Source organism: Pipra filicauda, unplaced genomic scaffold (genome assembly GCF_003945595.2).
Source record: "Pipra filicauda isolate LSUMZ 115617 unplaced genomic scaffold, ASM394559v2 scaffold198_size2598500_pilon, whole genome shotgun sequence".
Taxonomy (NCBI): domain Eukaryota; kingdom Metazoa; phylum Chordata; class Aves; order Passeriformes; family Pipridae; genus Pipra; species Pipra filicauda.
This window is the reverse complement of record NW_024104307.1, coordinates 441,875-460,660: the sequence shown is the minus strand read 5'-3', so window position 1 is coordinate 460,660 and position 18,786 is coordinate 441,875. Positions and strand designations below refer to the sequence as shown.

General features: G+C 36.7%; 1 protein-coding gene across 2 annotated transcripts in view; it reads left to right on the top strand.

The window, feature by feature from the left end:
• CDH9 (cadherin 9) overlaps positions 1-18,786 on the top strand; it is a 102,404-nt gene that overhangs the window by 61,570 nt on the left and 22,048 nt on the right. For both annotated transcript variants that reach the window (XM_027734675.2, XM_039380539.1), the window contains 2 exons: positions 15,379-15,498; positions 18,154-18,321. In XM_027734675.2, coding sequence (XP_027590476.1) covers positions 15,379-15,498; positions 18,154-18,321 — 288 coding nt within the window. The remainder of the gene's footprint in view (positions 1-15,378; positions 15,499-18,153; positions 18,322-18,786) is intronic.

Genomic DNA, 18,786 nt, shown 5'->3' with positions numbered 1-18,786 from the left:
CTTTGATTTTTATGTACCTAATTAGCTCACTTTCCTTGGTGTCCAACAGAACCCATAACACACCCCTTCTGGTAGACTTGTCTATTACCTGGCTCAAAACTCAAAGTTATCCTCAAGCATTCGAGGAGTCTCCTGAATTGCCTACAGTTTACCATGCTAATTTCCCAGCAGATGTTTGGGTGGTTGAAGTCCTCCAGAAGGAGGACTCCTGTAGCTGGAGCGAGCAGACTTCATCAGTAGGCTCCCTTGATCAGGCAGCCTGCAATAGACATAAACCATAAGGTTCCGTTTGTTGCCTTGGTCTCTGATTCCTACCCACAGGCTTTCAACCTGCTCATGGCTGTTCTTCTGAAACAGTTTTTCACACTCAATCCACTTCTTTAGGGGACAATACCTCCCCCTCTACTTCTTCCCCTGTCTCTTCTGTGCAGCCTGTAGCCATCAATAGTTGCACTCTAATAATGGAATTTATCCCACCAAGTTTCAGTAATAGCAGCTAGGTTCTAGAAGCATGGTGGCTTTCAACTCCTCCTGTTTCTCGCCCATGCTGCCTGCATTGCTCTAAAGGAACCTCGTCTGGGCTGTCAAGCACGTTGCCTTCCTAGAGGAACACCACTGAATTCCTTTGAGCTATTTCACTGGTGTTTCCCTCTTGGTTTCTGTTTACCTCCAGAGTCCATGTCTCATCTCCGTAGGAGTGCAAGTGTGCTCCAGTGTAGCTGACACACTTCTGAGTCACCCTTGCTAGCACCCTGTCCCTTTAATCTTTGCATCTTATCCCACAGCTTGCTGGAGGCAAGCCTGATATCTGCGAAGGTAAAGAGGAAATTTAAGTAAATAAATTATGTTTATAAAATTTGGGAAATTTCTGATAAGTCATCAGAAATACCATCTTTTCTTTGAAGTTTATGCAGAATGTATTAATGTCACACTTGAAAAAATTGAGAGACACCGAAAATTCAGAAAAGTGAGGAACATAAGATTTAACAAGATTCAATGTAGTGCTTCTGAAGAATTCAAATAATTTACAAATTTAAGATTTACAGAACATTCTAATAATGCAGATAAGATCTCAAGCTAGAGACAAAAGAAATGGCTCTCTTTTTCTCCTTTTGGTCTCTCTGCTCCCAGGTGTTCTGTCTTATGCCTTTTCCACTGTCTCTGTGAACTCAAAAGAAGAAAGTTTAAGCAGCTAAATCATCATAAAAGTGGGTTGTTCAAGATCAATGTTCCTTTTCTGCTACTCTTGTTCCCTGGTTCAGATCACATGAGGTTAAATGCCAGAACTGGTGCTAGGGAAGTGGCAAGAGTGTGCAATGTATAGCAGGTAAAAGCAGGAGAGACTCTTTCATCCAGCAGTATCAAACTTCAGCTAAAGGATCACTTGACATATCTATTTTTCTTCAGCTCCAAATCCCTCTAATATTTTTTTTTTTTTTTTTGGAAGGGGGGTGGAGGGAAGTTTGGTTTCTTATTAAAACACCACAATTCTGAGACAGCACAATGGGAAAACCAGAACCATTTACTCACCCATTGTGAGTAACAGCTCACTCAGGGTGCTATAAGAAATTGGGGTTTTGTAGATGCGCTGTCAGCAAGTAAAAGTAGCTAGTGTTTGCTGTTAACATAGAAAAACATAAATATGTCTGTCCTGTGAGAACTGAGCCACTGTCAACTCATTGTCAGTGTGCGACTCACTGTGAGTGTCCTTAGACCTCCACCTGCTGACCCTTCCTTATGTTCTGGTCTAAAGTATTTCTCATAGGAAGAAATAAGATGACAGCAGTTCAAATGCAGCAATTAGTAAGCAGGATGGGTGACTTTTAAAGCACTCTATGGGACTTCAGGATTTGTCAGCTGGTTAATCTAAACTTTGGAGATGCATCTTTAAACTGACCACAAACTCTTAAATTCCCACCAATTAGTAGAAGACTAGAAAAGTTCTACATCATAAATATGTCTTATTTTGTTCAGCTACTACAGCAATGGACATTGCAGTGCCTTGGAGTGACAGTTTCCTTGCCAAGTGGAATTTTCAGGTCTGGGCTATGTTAAATATGCCTCCCCTTTATATCACTCTGAAATGATTCAGTGCAATACTGTTTGCCTGGCTACTTTATTGCAAAAAATTTATAATTTTTCATTATCTGTGTACATTGAAAACAAAACAAAATGGGAAAAAAAAACCCAAAACAAAACACATACACCAAAAAACCTCCCAGAAACAAAACAACCAGAGACCTGCACTAAATTAGACCTGTTCTCAAAATTAGAGCCTGGAATTAGCATTAAAAGTTCCCGTCCCATACTTACACTAAAGATTTTTTGATGTATCAATTTTTCTTAATTTTATTTCATTAGATTTTCAGCTATAGCTCTATAATCTCTGAACAAAAGCATAGTGGACCTGGATTCTTTACATCAGCTCTTTTGCTCATACTGCAGTGCAATACAATGGGATACATTTTGCATCATTAGAGATGCTGTCCCTCTGATACAATGATATTGTCCCTCTGATAAGGTCCTTTCATCTTTCATGGCTTCACATCTGAAAACTAAAAATCTCACTGACATTCTGAAGCTATTAAGGAACAGCCATGTTGCTTCAGCCAATATGTATACCTCTTGATATGAATATACACACTTTTACACATCCTTTGATATAAACATGTTACAATTCACAGCCATGTGCAACCTGTTTTCAGAGCCACAGTAAATAGAGTTCCTATACATGATGCCAGTTTACAGATAGCTAATTTATTCCCTTGTGAGCTTTTGCAGCTACCAGCCACCAAATAATCTTCCTTGTTTTGAGAAAAAGTATACAAGTTGCAGTGAGCCCCTTCTGACATTTATGGGACCATATTGAAACCTGCAGCAATTGAAGAGCTCGTACTAAGGACTGGTACTAATTAACAGCACTGATATTAGGAACACTTGTGTCTTTATCAGAAGGGACATGTCAAATAGAGGCATACATATATTATGTCCTTCTTTAAAACTAAAATATGGTAGACATTAAATTAAACAGGTTAGTAGCGGAGAGGAGTTAATCTGTCGTCTAAGGACAGATTTTTGCCTTAAAAGTGCTAATGTTAATGTCACGATTTATATCACGTTGATGCACAGGGTTCTTTCCTGACACCATGTAATTAAGTCCTTTGTGCAGTTTTGGCTGTTTGAAAAAATTCTTGCTCTTCATTTAAATGATTTTTGAGAATGGGATTTCTCATTGTTGGTTCTGTAGTTGGCTGGGAAGGCTGTTCACACAGATTTAAGTCAAGAATTGTAATTAACTAGATATAAGGTAAATCTGTTTGAGAATTGTTTATATGTAGCCATAAAAGATATTTACAAACTACATCGAGAAATATAATTTCTTTTTTATTTTTTTTTTTGTTAAATAATTTTGTTAAATCAAAGCATATCTGGGATGCTCACTTAGTCTAATCTACTGAACACAGAATATTTTCAGTTGTTTATAAAAGGAAAAACAGCTTTCTGAATGCTCGAATATACATTTTAGTTGCTAACATTATGCAACTAAGTGTAAAATTTCAGGGATTTACTTTTGTATTTTCTTTTTAATCCTACTAACACATATATGCATGTATTTTAAAAGTAAAACACAATGCTAGGGTTGTTTCCGTGGTTTTGGTTTGGTTTGATTTGGTTTGCTTTTGCATACCACATTTCTCTATAACTTCTAAGTATCTCTAAAATATATAAATAAGATACAATGCATCATATTTGGGTGCATGATAAAACGTATTTTTTCTAACACAATATAAATTAAAGTAATTAATCATTAAACACAGAGTGAAATATACACAAAGATGTTTTAACATAATTTTCCATCTTCCAAAGAGGTAGTAGTCTCGTCAAACAGATCAATCTGTAACAAAACAAAGGTCCAGACTCAACTCTTTGTTTATCCTGTACACCTCTTTTTGTGAATTATCCCCCTCCAACCTAATCCTCAATTTTAGTAGAGTGACTGAAAAACAAAACCTTTATCTCATGTGAATCTTAATTATTAGAACCACTTCTATTACAAATGATTTAGCCACAGCATACCAGCAGCCTAAGAGTAGGAAGATCAGAAAAGGAACATTTGCCAGTCAAAAGGAACATTTGCCAGTCAACTATTTGCCTTAACAGATATGATTTATATGATATTTGCCTTTGAAGTCAACTATTTGCCTTAACAGATATGATAAAATAGTTCTTTACAGAAATAGAAGGACTATGAAATCTCTGCTCATAATGGATACAGTATTAATAAATAAGTAAATTTATCACTTAAAATGTGCTTATATGTATATATACAGAAAGATATGTGTATATATATGTTACATAAACATGACATTTTTGAACTTAAATTGTTAAAGTAAGTATGAGAATTTATTACAATTTTTTAGCAACGTAGATGATGAATTATAGAAATGACAGTTACTGCATTTGTGGTTTCTTAGTCCAATTAATAATCAGCTTTAATTCTGTTATCCAACAGTATTTTTCTTTTTGCCAATTATATAGTAATTTTGGAAATTTTCTGTACTATACACACCCTTCACAGAGTCAAGAAAATGAAGGAAAAAAAAGCCTTATCCTGGATTAACTTGTCTAAGTCCTGTCTATTTGAAAACTATTTTGTATTATTCCCACTGATACTCATCTGTTACTAAGTATGTGGAACAAGATGGGTTACCGCATTTCTCTTGGAAATCACTGTATTTTTCTCAGTATCTTGCAAAATGCACATCTGCAAGTTTTCACAATGGCAGCAATCCTGATGTTCACATTTACTTTATTATCTACTATCTCACCAAGTGCCTGAGAACTGTTTCCAGAATAGCTTTTTCCTACAACCTCATAGATATGTGACACTGTGAAATTAAGATCAAACACGTTTAAGATCTGTACAAGTATTAGTTTTATTTCTTATAGAAGTTGTTCGTATTTTCATTTTTAAAATATATTGCTCACACAAATGAAAACCCCCATCAAACCAGAACAAAACAACTTAAAGTCCTGTAAAGTATGTACACATGCATGAATATTTTGCATTTAACTGTCAGTAAACCCCAGATTCTCATCAAAGCTTCCTGTCAGAAAGCCAACTTAATAACAGTTATTTCATTCTGCTCTAAGGCAAATGATAAATAACCTGTGATAAATAAGGCTATGTACACAGTATACTGGAGGTGTAAACAAAAAATTGAAAGGTTTATTTCCTCATAAAGTCAAAATATGTGACAGTTGCAAAAAAAACCCCACAAACAACACCTAAAGGAGAGACACCTCTTTAGCACACAGAGGTGGTTAAGAGAAAGGAAAGGAAAAAAAATAATCTTATATTTCATGGTCTAGAAGACTAATACTTACTGACTTCATGACTACGATTTTAAAAGACACCTTGACTATTGGGAACATGTGTCTACCTGAGGAAGATAAACAAACTGTTTAAATGCATATGTCAAATTAATTTTCGCTGAGATCTAATCAACCCAGTGTCTAAACCTTTTGAAATTGGCTCAGGTATTTTTAAGAGTATTTCCCAACCAAGCAATTTGTAATCAACACCTTTAATTTTTCTCAACCAGAAGTTTTTAAATCTATATGTCTAAATGAGATTGTCCTCATGATGTTCATCATTTACTGTGACTGTAATCCTGCAGTTAATAACCAACACACTTGTAATTGATTTGCCAACATTGTGAAAAGTCTTTAGCAGAACGCTTCTACCTGTGAATCATTTGACAGATTATTCTCAAGACTTTTAAACACTTTTGAAGATAAATAAAATGTCTAGAAATAATAATAGAAGAGTCCCATGAGTGACCTTAGTTAATATGCTATCTCTATACATGTACCTACACCCACACATATATATAAATACATCTGTATTTACTTTTATATGCCTATGCAAGCTCTAGAAGTGTTTTGCTTTTGTCTAAAAATGGTACTTTAACTGATGTAATTTTAAAAAGCAAACGATGGAAATAACCCTGAAATTTGCTTCCTTTTCTTTGCTTTAGACTCCATGTCTCTTCAAAATTGTAGGTCTTTATTGTTATTTTCACAGATGACATCACAATATCTAAACATGACAGAAGTAAGAGATTGTCATGAATCACGTATTATAAAATAATGCAAATTTGGGGTTACCATAATAACTTCATTAACTACATTTTTATGGAAAATTACTATATTCCACAGCTGTATTAATGTTTAAAGAGACAAACTTTATCCAATCAGGATTTCCCGCAGATGACAAAGATGACTGCAAGTAAAATAAATATAGGACCAGCCTATAGTGTTAAAAATAATTATTTACATTCTCATGGTCATAATAGAGATTCACATGTGATTCTAAAATGCATCTGTTTGCAGAGCTGACAAAAGGTAAAAGCTCCCTAAAGGTTTCTATTAATTCACATTACAGACAAATTTTGAAGACATAAATGAGAGTAAGCTTCTAGTTCCCTTTCATAAATAGAAATCCAAAGCTAATAAGCGAATGCAGAAGCTGAGCTCAGAAAAGGACAAAACGAAAAATAAGTACAGAAAGTGAACTTGTTCCTTCTCAAAAAAAAAAATAATTCATTAACTTCTATGTGTTGCATTGCAAAATAAATAACAGTATAGGAATGTATTCTTTTAAGCTTGCTTTTTTTTTTTAAATGAGAACTTTACAAATTGTACGGAGGACCACAAGTAACTTCTTTTGAGAAAAGGGCAAAGCAGGAAGTGTCTTAAAGTTGTGCTACATGAACAAAGGGAACTAATAAATAATATTCCTATGATTAATCAATTATTTTCTAAATTAAAAATTATAAATAGAACTAAAGCCTTCTCTGGAACTGTTGGCTAGGAATAGAGATTTCTAACCAACAGATAATCATGCTGCAACCTTTATGAACTACTGCTTCGTCTAATGGGATCAACAGGGTCAAGTTCTTCCTATGTTTATCATAAAAGCAGCTGAAAGTTTTTTCTCTCTGTTGGAGTATTCCAGAAATTAAGATGGGGCAAAGGATGAAAAATATTAGCTCTCATCTTATAAAAGGAAGTAAGTAGTGGAGTTGTGATTGACCTGTCATGGAGAACAGTTGTCAGGTCCCACAGCTGGCTCATTTCCACATACTCTGTAAAAGCATTGTGGTCAGATTAGGAGTAATCAAGGTAATTAAGTGCCATATTATAGAATTACTTGTTGCTCCTTCAACATGTTGATTTCATTAGTCACTATTTCTATTTGGAACAACTCTATCACATGCATAGCAGCTTCAGGCCCAGAACATGCTACTGGTGACGTTCATCATTATTTTGAATAGAAATTTTGAGGATTATTCAGTGATTATTTTAATTTTGAGGTTTAAATTTTTAAACATGGACTGTAGACATTTGTTCTGCTTAAAAGAAGTGTGTTTTCTAATTGTAAGTATATACAGAATATTGAACAAAATGAAGAGGACTTAGAGGACTTCTAAGATGTAGTTTGTTTATTATGGACGGCAGATCACTTTATACTGTACCTCTTTATTCACTAGAAAATGCAATGTAAAAGCTAATCTACATTAACACTTAAAAGAGTCTGACTACTCTTTTCTCTGTTTCATCTCTGACATTTGATTGCACCAGAATTACTGTTCCAGGAAAGAGTAAAAGACTTTATGATGAGAAGGAGGAAAAGGAGCTTCACAAAAGAATAAACTTAGAGTTGTTCACCCACCAATCCTTCAAATTATTCCTAATTTTTTCCTGTTTTCCACTTGTTAATGCATATATAATGCTTTTCAAATTCTCATGCAGGGTATCTGATACACTTCACAGTTACAATTACTGCCAAAGGAAACCTAAGTTACTGTATCAAGGTATTGAACAGCAGGAGGATGAGGGTTAGAGGCTTTGTTCAGTTTTAGCAGTTCTTTTCTAGTTCAAATTTTGACCTTATGTTACAGCAGTATATGTATTGTATTCACTGGAAAATGCAGCATTTCAGGCAGATTATAGACAGGTCAGATTATAGTTTAGTCACATTGCACCTTTCTCACTACAGTGAGATAATCATTTGCAGGTAGTTACTTCTTTAATGCAAGTTTTGATAACATAGTTTAAAATGGGACTTCTTTGTCATCGAAAAGGAAACATCAAACAAAACCCAAAACCTTCAAAATGCAGCACACACAAAAAACTATAAGCATTGTTTCCCCATAATGTTTACAAAATAAATGAGACTGTTTCTGAAGTAAAACTGCATAGAAATAGCATCTTGTATTTCTGAAATGGGTGGTAAGGTCCATCTGCTTTTAATGCTTGTCTTTCTTACATCTCTCACAATTTACTTTTGGTCAAATTAGCAGGGGTTGCAGTGACTGTTTGCGTACACCACAGTGGTGCAAAGTTTGTGATTCCTGCATGAGAGATCAGTGGACATTGAAATTCAAGGCACAGTACCCATTTGCAGTAGCTGGCATATCAGTTGACTTCTCAATCAGACATTTTCTGAGACAGTATACACAAAAATAAGACAGCATGTTTTCAAGTGAACCTAAGTTTCACCTCATATCTATGCAGTAGACTAGTAAAAATAAAAATTAATTATTTATTACATGTCCTTTTTATGTCACCTTTTTGCATCTTTTTTTTTTACCTCCTTTTTTAGATATTTCTTCTCAATATATATGACTGAACTACATTCTAAGTTCCTTTCTAATTTCCCATTGTTGTGTTATTGCTTTTATTGAATCTGGTTCCTCGGGTTCTTTATTTGTGCTAAGTTGGCTTCATTTTTTTTTTTCTCAGTAATGGCCATTTACTCCTAGTGTTAGTGTGGATGTGGTCTTTCTAGACTTAAGCAAGGCCTTTGACACTGTCTCCCATAATATACTCCTGGAAAAGCTGGTAGCCCATGGCTTGGACAAGTGTACCCTCTCCTGGATTAGGAGCTGGCTGGAGGGTCGGGCCCAGAGAGTGCTGGTGAATGGAGCTGCATCCAGCTGGCAGCGGTCACCAGTGGTGTTCCCCAGGGGTCTGTGTTGGGTCCAGTCCTGTTTAATATCTTTATTGATGATTTAGATGAGGGGATTGAGTCCATCATCAGCAAATTTGCTGATGACACCAAATTGGGAGGGAGTGTCGACCTGCTGGAAGGCAGGAGGGCTCTGCAGAGGGATCTGGATAGACTTGAGAGATGGGCTGATTCCAATGGGATGAAGTTCAATAAAGCCAAGTGCCGGGTCCTGCACTTTGGCCACAACAACCCCCTGCAGCGCTACAGGCTGGGCACAGAGTGGCTGGAAAGCAGCCAGGCAGAAAGGGACCTGGGGGTACTAATTGACAGGAAGCTCAACATGAGCCAACAGTGTGCCCAGGTGGCCAAGAAGGCCAATGGGATCTTGTCCTGTATCAAAAATAGCGTGGCCAGCAGGAGCAGGGAAGTGATCCTTCCCCTGTACTCTGCGTTGGTGAGGCCACACCTTGAGTATTGTGTTCAGTTCTGGGCCCCTCAGTTCAGAAAGGATATTGAGGTGCTGGAGCGGGTCCAGAGAAGAGCAACAAGGCTGGTGAAGGGACTGGAGCATAAGTCCTATGGGGAGAGGCTGAGGGAGCTGGGGTTGTTTAGCCTGGAGAAGAGGAGGCTCAGAGGTGACCTCATCACCGTCTATAACTACCTGAAGGGAAGTTCTAGCCAGGTGGGGGTTGGTCTCTTCTCTCAGGCACTCAGCAATAGGACAAGGGGGCACGGGCTTAAGCTCCGCCAGGGGAAATTTAAGTTGGATATCAGGAGAAAATTCTTTACAGAGAGAGTAATCAGGCATTGGAATGGGCTGCCCAGAGAGGTGGTGGATTCACCATCCCTGGAGATTTTTAAACGCAGATTGGACGTGGCACTGAGTGCCAGGATCTAGTAAATGGACTGGATTTGGACCAAGGGTTGGACTCGATGATCTCGGAGGTCTTTTCCAACCCAATCGATTCTATGATTCTATGATTCTATCATTTATCTATTTACCTGTTGACACTTGCTCCTTTTCTGCTTTTACTCTTTCTTTTCATTTGCTCTATGAAATCTTTCATGTTACCAACCTCCTGTCCTTTTCTGCATCGAAGGAAGAGCAGTCTAGTGAAAGCTCCACTAAATTGTGGTCATGCACAAAAGAGCAAAGTTCACTTTGCAGTGAAGTTGAAATTCCTTCAGCTTCCTAGGTAGATTTGTTTTACAATCAAAATATAAGAGTTGTAGCTCAACCTTATTTAGCCCTGCCTTTTGTATAGAAAGTAGTCAGAAGTGAAGTCATCCAACTGATGTGGTAATGAGATCCTTGATGGTGAGTCCAATGTTTTTTGGCTTGGGTGGTGCCATTTATCTCCTATTGCATAATGTGTCCAGTTCATTGCCTAAGCACAGCCTACTATCTGGAGAGAACAACCTGCTCACAAAGAAAAAGGTAGTTTAACATCTCTGTTTCTGTAGCTCACTTAAAATTTTACTTATGTCTTCAGCAGGGGCATCTCCATAGTATGCCTGCATAATCATTGGAACCTTATTGTCTGAGCAAACTACCTGTCCACTCATTTTCTTTAGGCTTCTAGCCATACAAAATTCCTTATTCCAGAGGTTTTCCAGAGCTCATCCAAATCTTTTTTGCTTGTAAAAGTAATCCTCTTCTAAAATCTTCCCTCTGTAAATAAACTTGACAAACAGCAGATTGTCATTGCACTTGAAAACAGGAAGCAAGCACAAGAGTTTCTCCTTTAGGGAGATAAAGTCCTTCCTGCCTCTTCACTTGCCCCAGCTGGTCTTCTATTTCTGAAAATGAAACAGACTTTCTGCACATGCACAGACAAAACTTCTCTGTAAAAACCAGAACTTTTAAATAATTACCAATTTTGACAGAAGTTGACTTGAAAAAAAGAATAGAAATGAAGCTGTCTCATAATATAAGAGACATCCTGTTTCAGTGTTTTCAGATTTTTTTACTTTCAAATTATTTTTGAATGCTTTATATTAGAAGGTCAAAGTCTAAGCCTTTTTATTTTTCCTTAAAATGAGAATTTTTAATTGTTCTGAAATCCTACTTTTTATAAAAATGTCAGAATCAAAATGCATTTTGAAGTTAGAGCATTGCCTTTTGTAAAAAAATTGACATGGTTCTGAATGATATTTAAATCACTATCTGTCATTTTTTGATCCAATATTCATGGTGGAATCTTGAAACGTACATTACTAACAACATAATCTGCTCATTTTCTTCACCCAAGATTGAGAATACTGTTCAAAATGAAGGTTAAAGAACAAGTTATCAGTAAAAATAGCATTTTCCAATAGAGGTATATATATTCTTCTGATTGGCAGGATTCATGTCAACCAAAGGAGCCAAGCAGGAACAAGAGTTGCATGCTGAACAGCATGACTTCATATGAAAATGTAGCAAAATATGTTCCTCTCATCTAGTGGAAGACCTCTTTTGCACTACAGCAATACTCTTCAGGCTATTTACTTCAGTGTTGCGATGCACTCTGGTGTCATGCTGGGAGACCTAATTATACCAGTAGGACTCTTTCAAACACAGCACAAAGGATAGAAAGCATTTTAAACATAATTTATAAAAACATTCTCATTTCAAATGTTGCGGTTTTTTTCAAATTTATGTCTCACTCCTCATAAGTTCTAGTAGTCTGTGTTAGCGACATTCAGTTCTGACATTTGAATTATATTGTCCTAGATATGAAGTGATGCTCTCTCTAACTCATTTTTCCTTTTTGGACTCTACATTCTGACATGAACATACATCAATACATATGAACAGACAAACACACACACACCAACACTACTTTCACAGATTTAGCATAGATTTACCTTCTCTCAGGTTACCTTCACAATTATCCTTCTGCATTTTTCTGCCTTTACATTGGGACCCCATACATCACAGAAATGTTACCAAAGTGCTTGAGATTCCAGACTCAAAGCAGAGAAAAAAAGGGGGGGAAATGCTGGTGCTATAGCACTCATGAAGCTTGGTAAATCCAACATATACAGCAAATTCCTATTTCTTGCCTACTGTGTGCAGACAGAAAATCCTTGAGAGACAAAGCTACTAAAATGATCAGTAAGCTGTGTTAAAGAAGTATTGAGAATTTGTCGAAACAAATGAAAAAGAAAAAGAAAAAGAAAAAAAGAAAAGTACACATCTCTTGAGAACTCTGAGATTTATTTATCATCCTGAGATGGAATAGGCTGGCTGGTTTGGGTTGAGTTGAAGTGGACTTTGTTTTGCAGAGGAGTGGTGTTATCACTGCTTAGACTGCTACTGTAGTCATTCTCACATTTTCTTGGTGATCTTTCACACCAATTTGCTCCTGTGATGTATTTGATCTTGACTGGCTGCCAGAAGCCCACCCAGCTATCTCCCGCTGAAAAAAAAAAAACAAGGAGAGAAAAGAAGATGGAAAAGCTCATGGATTGAAATACAGACTGAGTGATTGCTTATCAATTACCATCATGTCCAAAACAGACTTCACTTGGGAAAATCAATTTAATTTATTGCCCACTAAAAATAGTTGGATGGTAAGAAAAAAGATAAACACTAAAATACATTACTTCACTCCCAGTTCTTCCCAGGCTCCACTTCCTCCCTTCATTCCTGCTGTATTCATCAATACAGGTGCTAAGAGGCTGCTTGTGAAGTAATCTAGACTATAAATGAACAAATGAATAAATGGATAATTCTATGGGTACCATTCAAATGGAGTAAAGAAAAGACATACTTTAATTAAAAAGTTCCAAGCTGCTTTTGCTTCATTGCCAATGATTTCATACTTAGTGTTGAGTTCCATTATTTCACCACCTTTTTTTCACTCCCACTTCAAACCCAAAAAACTGAGAGAAGTTTCTTTCCTCGTGAAAGAACCTTTCACAAGCATTGCCTATCTTTTGTGAGTATCCTCCTTTACGACACAGCAGACTGTGTCAGAGAAGAAAGTTAACTGCAGGCTGACACTGAATTTTCTGAGGATGTACTTTTGTTAATCATTTTTCACAGTTGTACAGTTAGTTTCCTAGAAAGAATGAGCTTTGTAACACTATTTATTCACCATCTCAAAAGTTTCTGTAGGGTTACATCTTCTGTACTCTCCTCAGCAACCATAATTATATGGCACTTGAGCCTCAGGAAAGAAAGATAGACATTCCAATGAGACAAAGACAGAAATTTCCCAAAGACTGCCCTGAGCTCTGTAATATACCTGTCTTAAAAAACAAAAACCAAACCAACCAAACAAAAAAACCCAACTCAAAAGAAATTCAAAGATTCAGCAACTTTTTTCATCAAAACAGTAGACTAGGAAAAGAAAGAAAGAACATTGATGTGCATGCATTGTTATAACCATGACAGTGTCTAGATCAGGAGACCACACCAATGACTTTTCCTGATGAAGGTATTTTGGTTGGTTTCTTTTTTGTTTATTTTGGAGGGGCAAGGTGGGAGGGTGGGATGGACATATATACATACATTTCTCTTGATTCTTAACTTCTAGATGCCATAATGACAGACAGTATAAGCATTTGAGTCTACTGATTACCTTTATGGGTTTTTTTAGGCTAGCAATGGATATTGACTTTCCCTGTTAGTCTTGAGGAGGCATGGGATTTAACTTACTTGCTTTTCTGAAAATAGATAAGACTAATGGAACTTTACCATTCTCAAAAAGCTGTCTTCATTTTTTGTCCAGATGAGCAGTTCTGCTGAACAGTTAGTGATAAAAATGTCCTTAAATATTAATTTCTTTGGGATTATCTTTGCAGCTAAGCTTGGCACACAGATGACCTCCAACTGTTTAACCAGGCAAAAAAGTAATCCAGATAGCTGATGGCAAAAATCCTCTTTAGAGTTTGATGACTTGTGACAGATCATTTTTACAACTTTGTTCTGCTAGTTTGTTGCAGAGAAAGAAGTATTCCTCCTCTCTTGACATGCTTTTCAGATAACCTGAAATAGTGGAAATTGTTACTGCTATCTAGGTAAAATTATTATTTGTAAAGCTGTATTATGTACTATGAAAAAAATAGTTGCATCTAACAGGATTTCATATTAATATGAAATCTGTTTTGATTACTCTGGATTTCTATTTTCCTCCATCCCCTGCATATGCTGAAAAGCGACAGTAGAGATGATTCATTTCAATTCCACTAGTCCCAGGTAAATGAGCATCTTCTAAATTTTTAGTCAAGTTGCAAGTTATCTGGATAAACTTCAATCTAGAGAGGTGGAAGATCTAAAAAAAAGGAATAGGGAATGATGTTCACTTAAATGAACAGTGCTCAATAGACCTTTTTCTTTCAAGGAAAGTGAGATACATAAAAAATACCTAGCCAAAAATAGGGTAAAGAGCTTCTACTCAGTCAGCCTTCTTCCCCTGGCAAGGAGTGAAGGACCTTTACACTTCCAGTCATTGGACTGCCTGCATTTGTCTAGACATTTGTCAGCTCAAAACTTGGTTAGCAAAATGCATTTTGACATCTTGAAAAGTACTAAGAAATAAAAGCTTGTGAAGAACAGTTTTGTCCTTTTATATATCTTATAAAAAACTCTTTACAGACTTTCATTTGCTTTTAATCCATAAACTATACCAAATTTATTGACTCACAGTACTCTTGATCCCATATAGCCTATAGTGTCTTCATTATGATCACAGGACATGGATGAGCTATTATCACACAAAATAAGTGAATACTATTCACTTATTATCAATAGTTATCATTTAATGACATTTATTTGCTGAATAGATGGATAACTTTGACAAAGAGAGAAAAAAACCCAACCCAAAACCTCAATTTCTCATTGCAAAACCAAGCTAATTTTTAAGAGCATCTTTAAAATCAGTTAGGTTGAGACAAAATTTTACATTCAGTCTGATTTCAGATATTTGGAGTTTGCCATCTAGGCAGAAAATGTGTATGGGAAAATTTGCTTTAGGTTTATTTATTGATTAAGGTAAACCTTTGAGTGAACAGTTTCAGCTGAGGTCATGTACCAGAGAGCAATACTCAAACCTGTTTGATCACCAAAGAACCTAATGCTGTATTGGGTTTCAAAGATGTGTAGGTCCCCATGTGTTTACTTGTGTTTAATTGAAACATGAATCTTAAGTGATAATGATTTTAGGTTTAGTCACAAGGAAGATGAGATTTGATTTTATTTTACTGTTTCTTGGGTAGGGTAACTCTGGATTTGTCCACTGGATACTGTTTGACTTCTTACTGAATTCAGCACTGCCACAATTGTATGCGGTTTACAAGAACGATGCCTTGTTTACAAGAAGTAGATGCCTTCTTAAAATCTGCTGATTCCTTGTTTGGTACCCATTTAGGTACATCTGTTATTCAGGTGACAGCCACAGATGCCGATGATGCCAACTACGGAAACAGTGCCAAAGTGGTGTACAGCATCCTCCAGGGGCAGCCATATTTCTCAGTGGATCCAGAAACAGGTTAGCAATTCATTCAGTCTTACTTTTTGCAATAACAGAGACAGGATGCAGGGACCAAGATACTTTTTGTTTCCATTTCGATACTGGAACAGGTGTATGACATCATATGACTTGACACAAAGCTGATACCATTAAATGAAAACTGGAATCACAATAAAAGTACAGCTTTTCTGTTAAAATGAAATTATTGAAGAACTGTTTTAAATGCTACGAGTAAGATTTCCAGAAGATGACTGTTAATTGTAAAAGGTCAAAAAGAACTATCAAAAACTATCAAACCTATTTTACACCAATTTCTGGGATTTTCATGTGTTTGTCCTTAAGAAAAGGAAATAAGAGATGAACAAATTCACATTATAGGGTGAAAACAAAAGAAAAATCTCATAGGTAATTAATTATTTCTAAAAGTTTGGAATTGATTCCTGACCACTGACAATTTTTAACTGAAGATGCTTTTGGAAACTGTATTCTAATTCCAACTCTTATTAGAATGAAGCAAGAATGTGGTGGTTTGGAAAAAACCTTTCCCCCCCGGGACTGGTGATAGTCTGCCCCAGGGGTAGTGTTTTTAATACTGGGCCAATTAAAAAACTTGGTGCCCCCAGCAGAAATTACATACTCACAGAACCAGAAGAGAAGAGGTTAATTTTAATTGTGTAGCTGGAAGAGAGGCAGCTATGAGTTGAGATGACACGTGTTAAACGGCGGGCTGGGGTGGGTGGGTGTGGGGTTCCCCCCGTCCTGACTGTTGGGGCCGGGGGCTTCTTTCCTTCCCCAGCCCTGAGTCAGTGGGACCTGGCATGGCTTTGTAGCTGGGCCAGGATGCTGAGTTAAGACCGCACCCTCCCTCCCACTGCCAGGGAGAGGCGGCGGCGCGGAGCCCAATCGGCCGGCCAGAGGGCTGCAATCGGTGGGCAGATACAGCACTGGAGCGGAACCAGCTCGAGTCGAGAGGTGGCTGGAGCATGAATCTTGTAAAGCACGAATGAAAGTCTTTTTCACCGTTATGCAGAAAATTGTATAAGAAAAACCCCAAAATTTAGAAAAATGTGTGAACTTCAGATATCTATAATTCAAAATTAGGGTTCAAAAAAGAAACATTCAACCACAGTCTCTCCTCCAGACGAGTCCTAAGGGACTCAAGACTCAGCAGGAATTGCATTAGCTTGTTCCTGCATGTTATCAAAATTGTTCTAGTTTGAGAACTGAGAATTTAAGAGCTACTTTGCCCAGAACTCCTGAATTCCTAATCCATTGAGCATGATCAGAAGATGGCTAAAGTCCTTTTGAAACAATTTCCTTTTTAGAATACAGCAAGGGCATGGTATAAAAAAGAAAATGAGTCACAAGGCTACAGTTTTAAAAGGGAGCAAAACGATTTTGCCTTGGATAAGTGTTTGGCTTTTTCCCACCTTTTTCAATTTCTCGCCTTTTTCTCTTTTCTCCAGTCCCTTACACAAACATCTTTAACAAGCATGATCAGGGAAACAGGACCAGTATCATATGGACAATAACTGATGGTAGCAGGTGGTTAGGCAGGCATTTGTTTTGCGGCAGACCTGGGCTCTCACCTTTGGTTCAGGGATTATCTTTCATTTTAAACCAACTTACTTTTTAATGTTATATATACTAACAAGCCTAGGTATGGTAATCAGAATCTGGTAATCCTGGATCAGACATAAATACCATAACCACTAAACTACAAAGGTTTTTTTCCTCTCTTTCTAGAAGCAGACATTTTCCAGAGTTGTTTTCTGTTTGTTGGGTGATTTTTTGTACAATATCTAACATCCTATAACAAGAGCATTCTTCTGAGAAAGGAAGGGCAGGGGTGGGAATCCTCCAAGCAGAAAAGGACAAAATATTTAACTTTTTCCACTTCACAAGAGAAAACTCTCATAACTCCAGACCTGCAAAGCCACCACCCTTCTAAATAAAAATAAGAAAAAGAAAAAGAAAAAAAAAATTAAAAAAGGCTCTGCTTGGTTTTCTAAAAAAAAAGTGTATGACCACTTTAATGAAAAAGTCTTTTGGTTTTCTCACCTGAGGCCCCTATTCTTTTTGTGTGCCATACAAGACCTTGATGTATTTAAATTACATTTATGAAATTTTTGAAACTGAACACCCAAAAAAGAATTTTCCAACACTAATTTTACAATCTTGTCCAATTCTTTTGTTAGCTATAACCCTAGCTGATTTACAGTGTCCATCACTGAGCATTACAATCTATGATCTATTGCGGCCCAGAATAATGAATACAGGGCATGTTAGAGTTAGCCTTGTGTTATAATATCAAAACTTCACCAGAGCTGGACATAACACAATGTATTAAAATAATAACTGGGGTTAGTAAATGAAAAAATTCATTAATTCAACAGATATATTGATATTTTTGTCATTGAAAGAATAATTAAATTGATTTAGCACATCAAAAACAATGACTAATGTCTCTGTTACATTTATTTATCTTTCTCCTTAAGATCACAGTAAATCAGTTATAGATTGAAAGGCTTATTGCTGTATATCTTGTTGTGATTACTATGGATTATCATCTACACAGTATATCTTATATGAGTCCATTTAAAAATTCTGAGTTCAAAGTGGGTGGTGCTTCTCCTTCACCGTTCTGTCTCTCCTTTTTCTCACTTCTTCAAGGCATAATCAAGACTGCTTTACCGGACATGAGCAGAGAAAACAGGGAACAGTATCAAGTGGTCATCCAGGCCAAAGACATGGGAGGCCAGATGGGAGGACTATCAGGGACCACCACCGTGAATATCACACTGACTGATGTCAACGACAATCCGCCTCGCTTCCCCCAGAGTATGGAGCATCTAATAGTTCTGTTTTCCAAAGAACCTTTCTAGAATCACCTGGTTTGCTTTGTCCACCTGGAAACTTCTTTTTTTTTTTTCATTATTTTGGTAGTGTAAATACTGGCCCACTGCTGTGTCTGTTTACACTGCAGCATTATTAAGGCAAATGGGAATCTCTGCCTACATTTTTTTAATAGCAAATTATTTCTTGGAATGATAAAGTTGCTTCTTACTCTGCTTACAGGTATATAAGATGTAACGATGACTTAGGCTAACTGAAGGGACTTGAAAACCTTCAGAGAAATTTAATTACAAAATATAGGGTTCAGTTTTGGGAGTCATTTTTAGTTCTGTATGTTTAGGCAAGCAAAGAGGTCAGCAAATTTTCTAATGTTCTGCCTTGCCCAAAGTTGATCAGGTGGTATGCTGTGCTTGCAGTCTAACATTTGCTTTAGGTACTTGTAATTTCTGT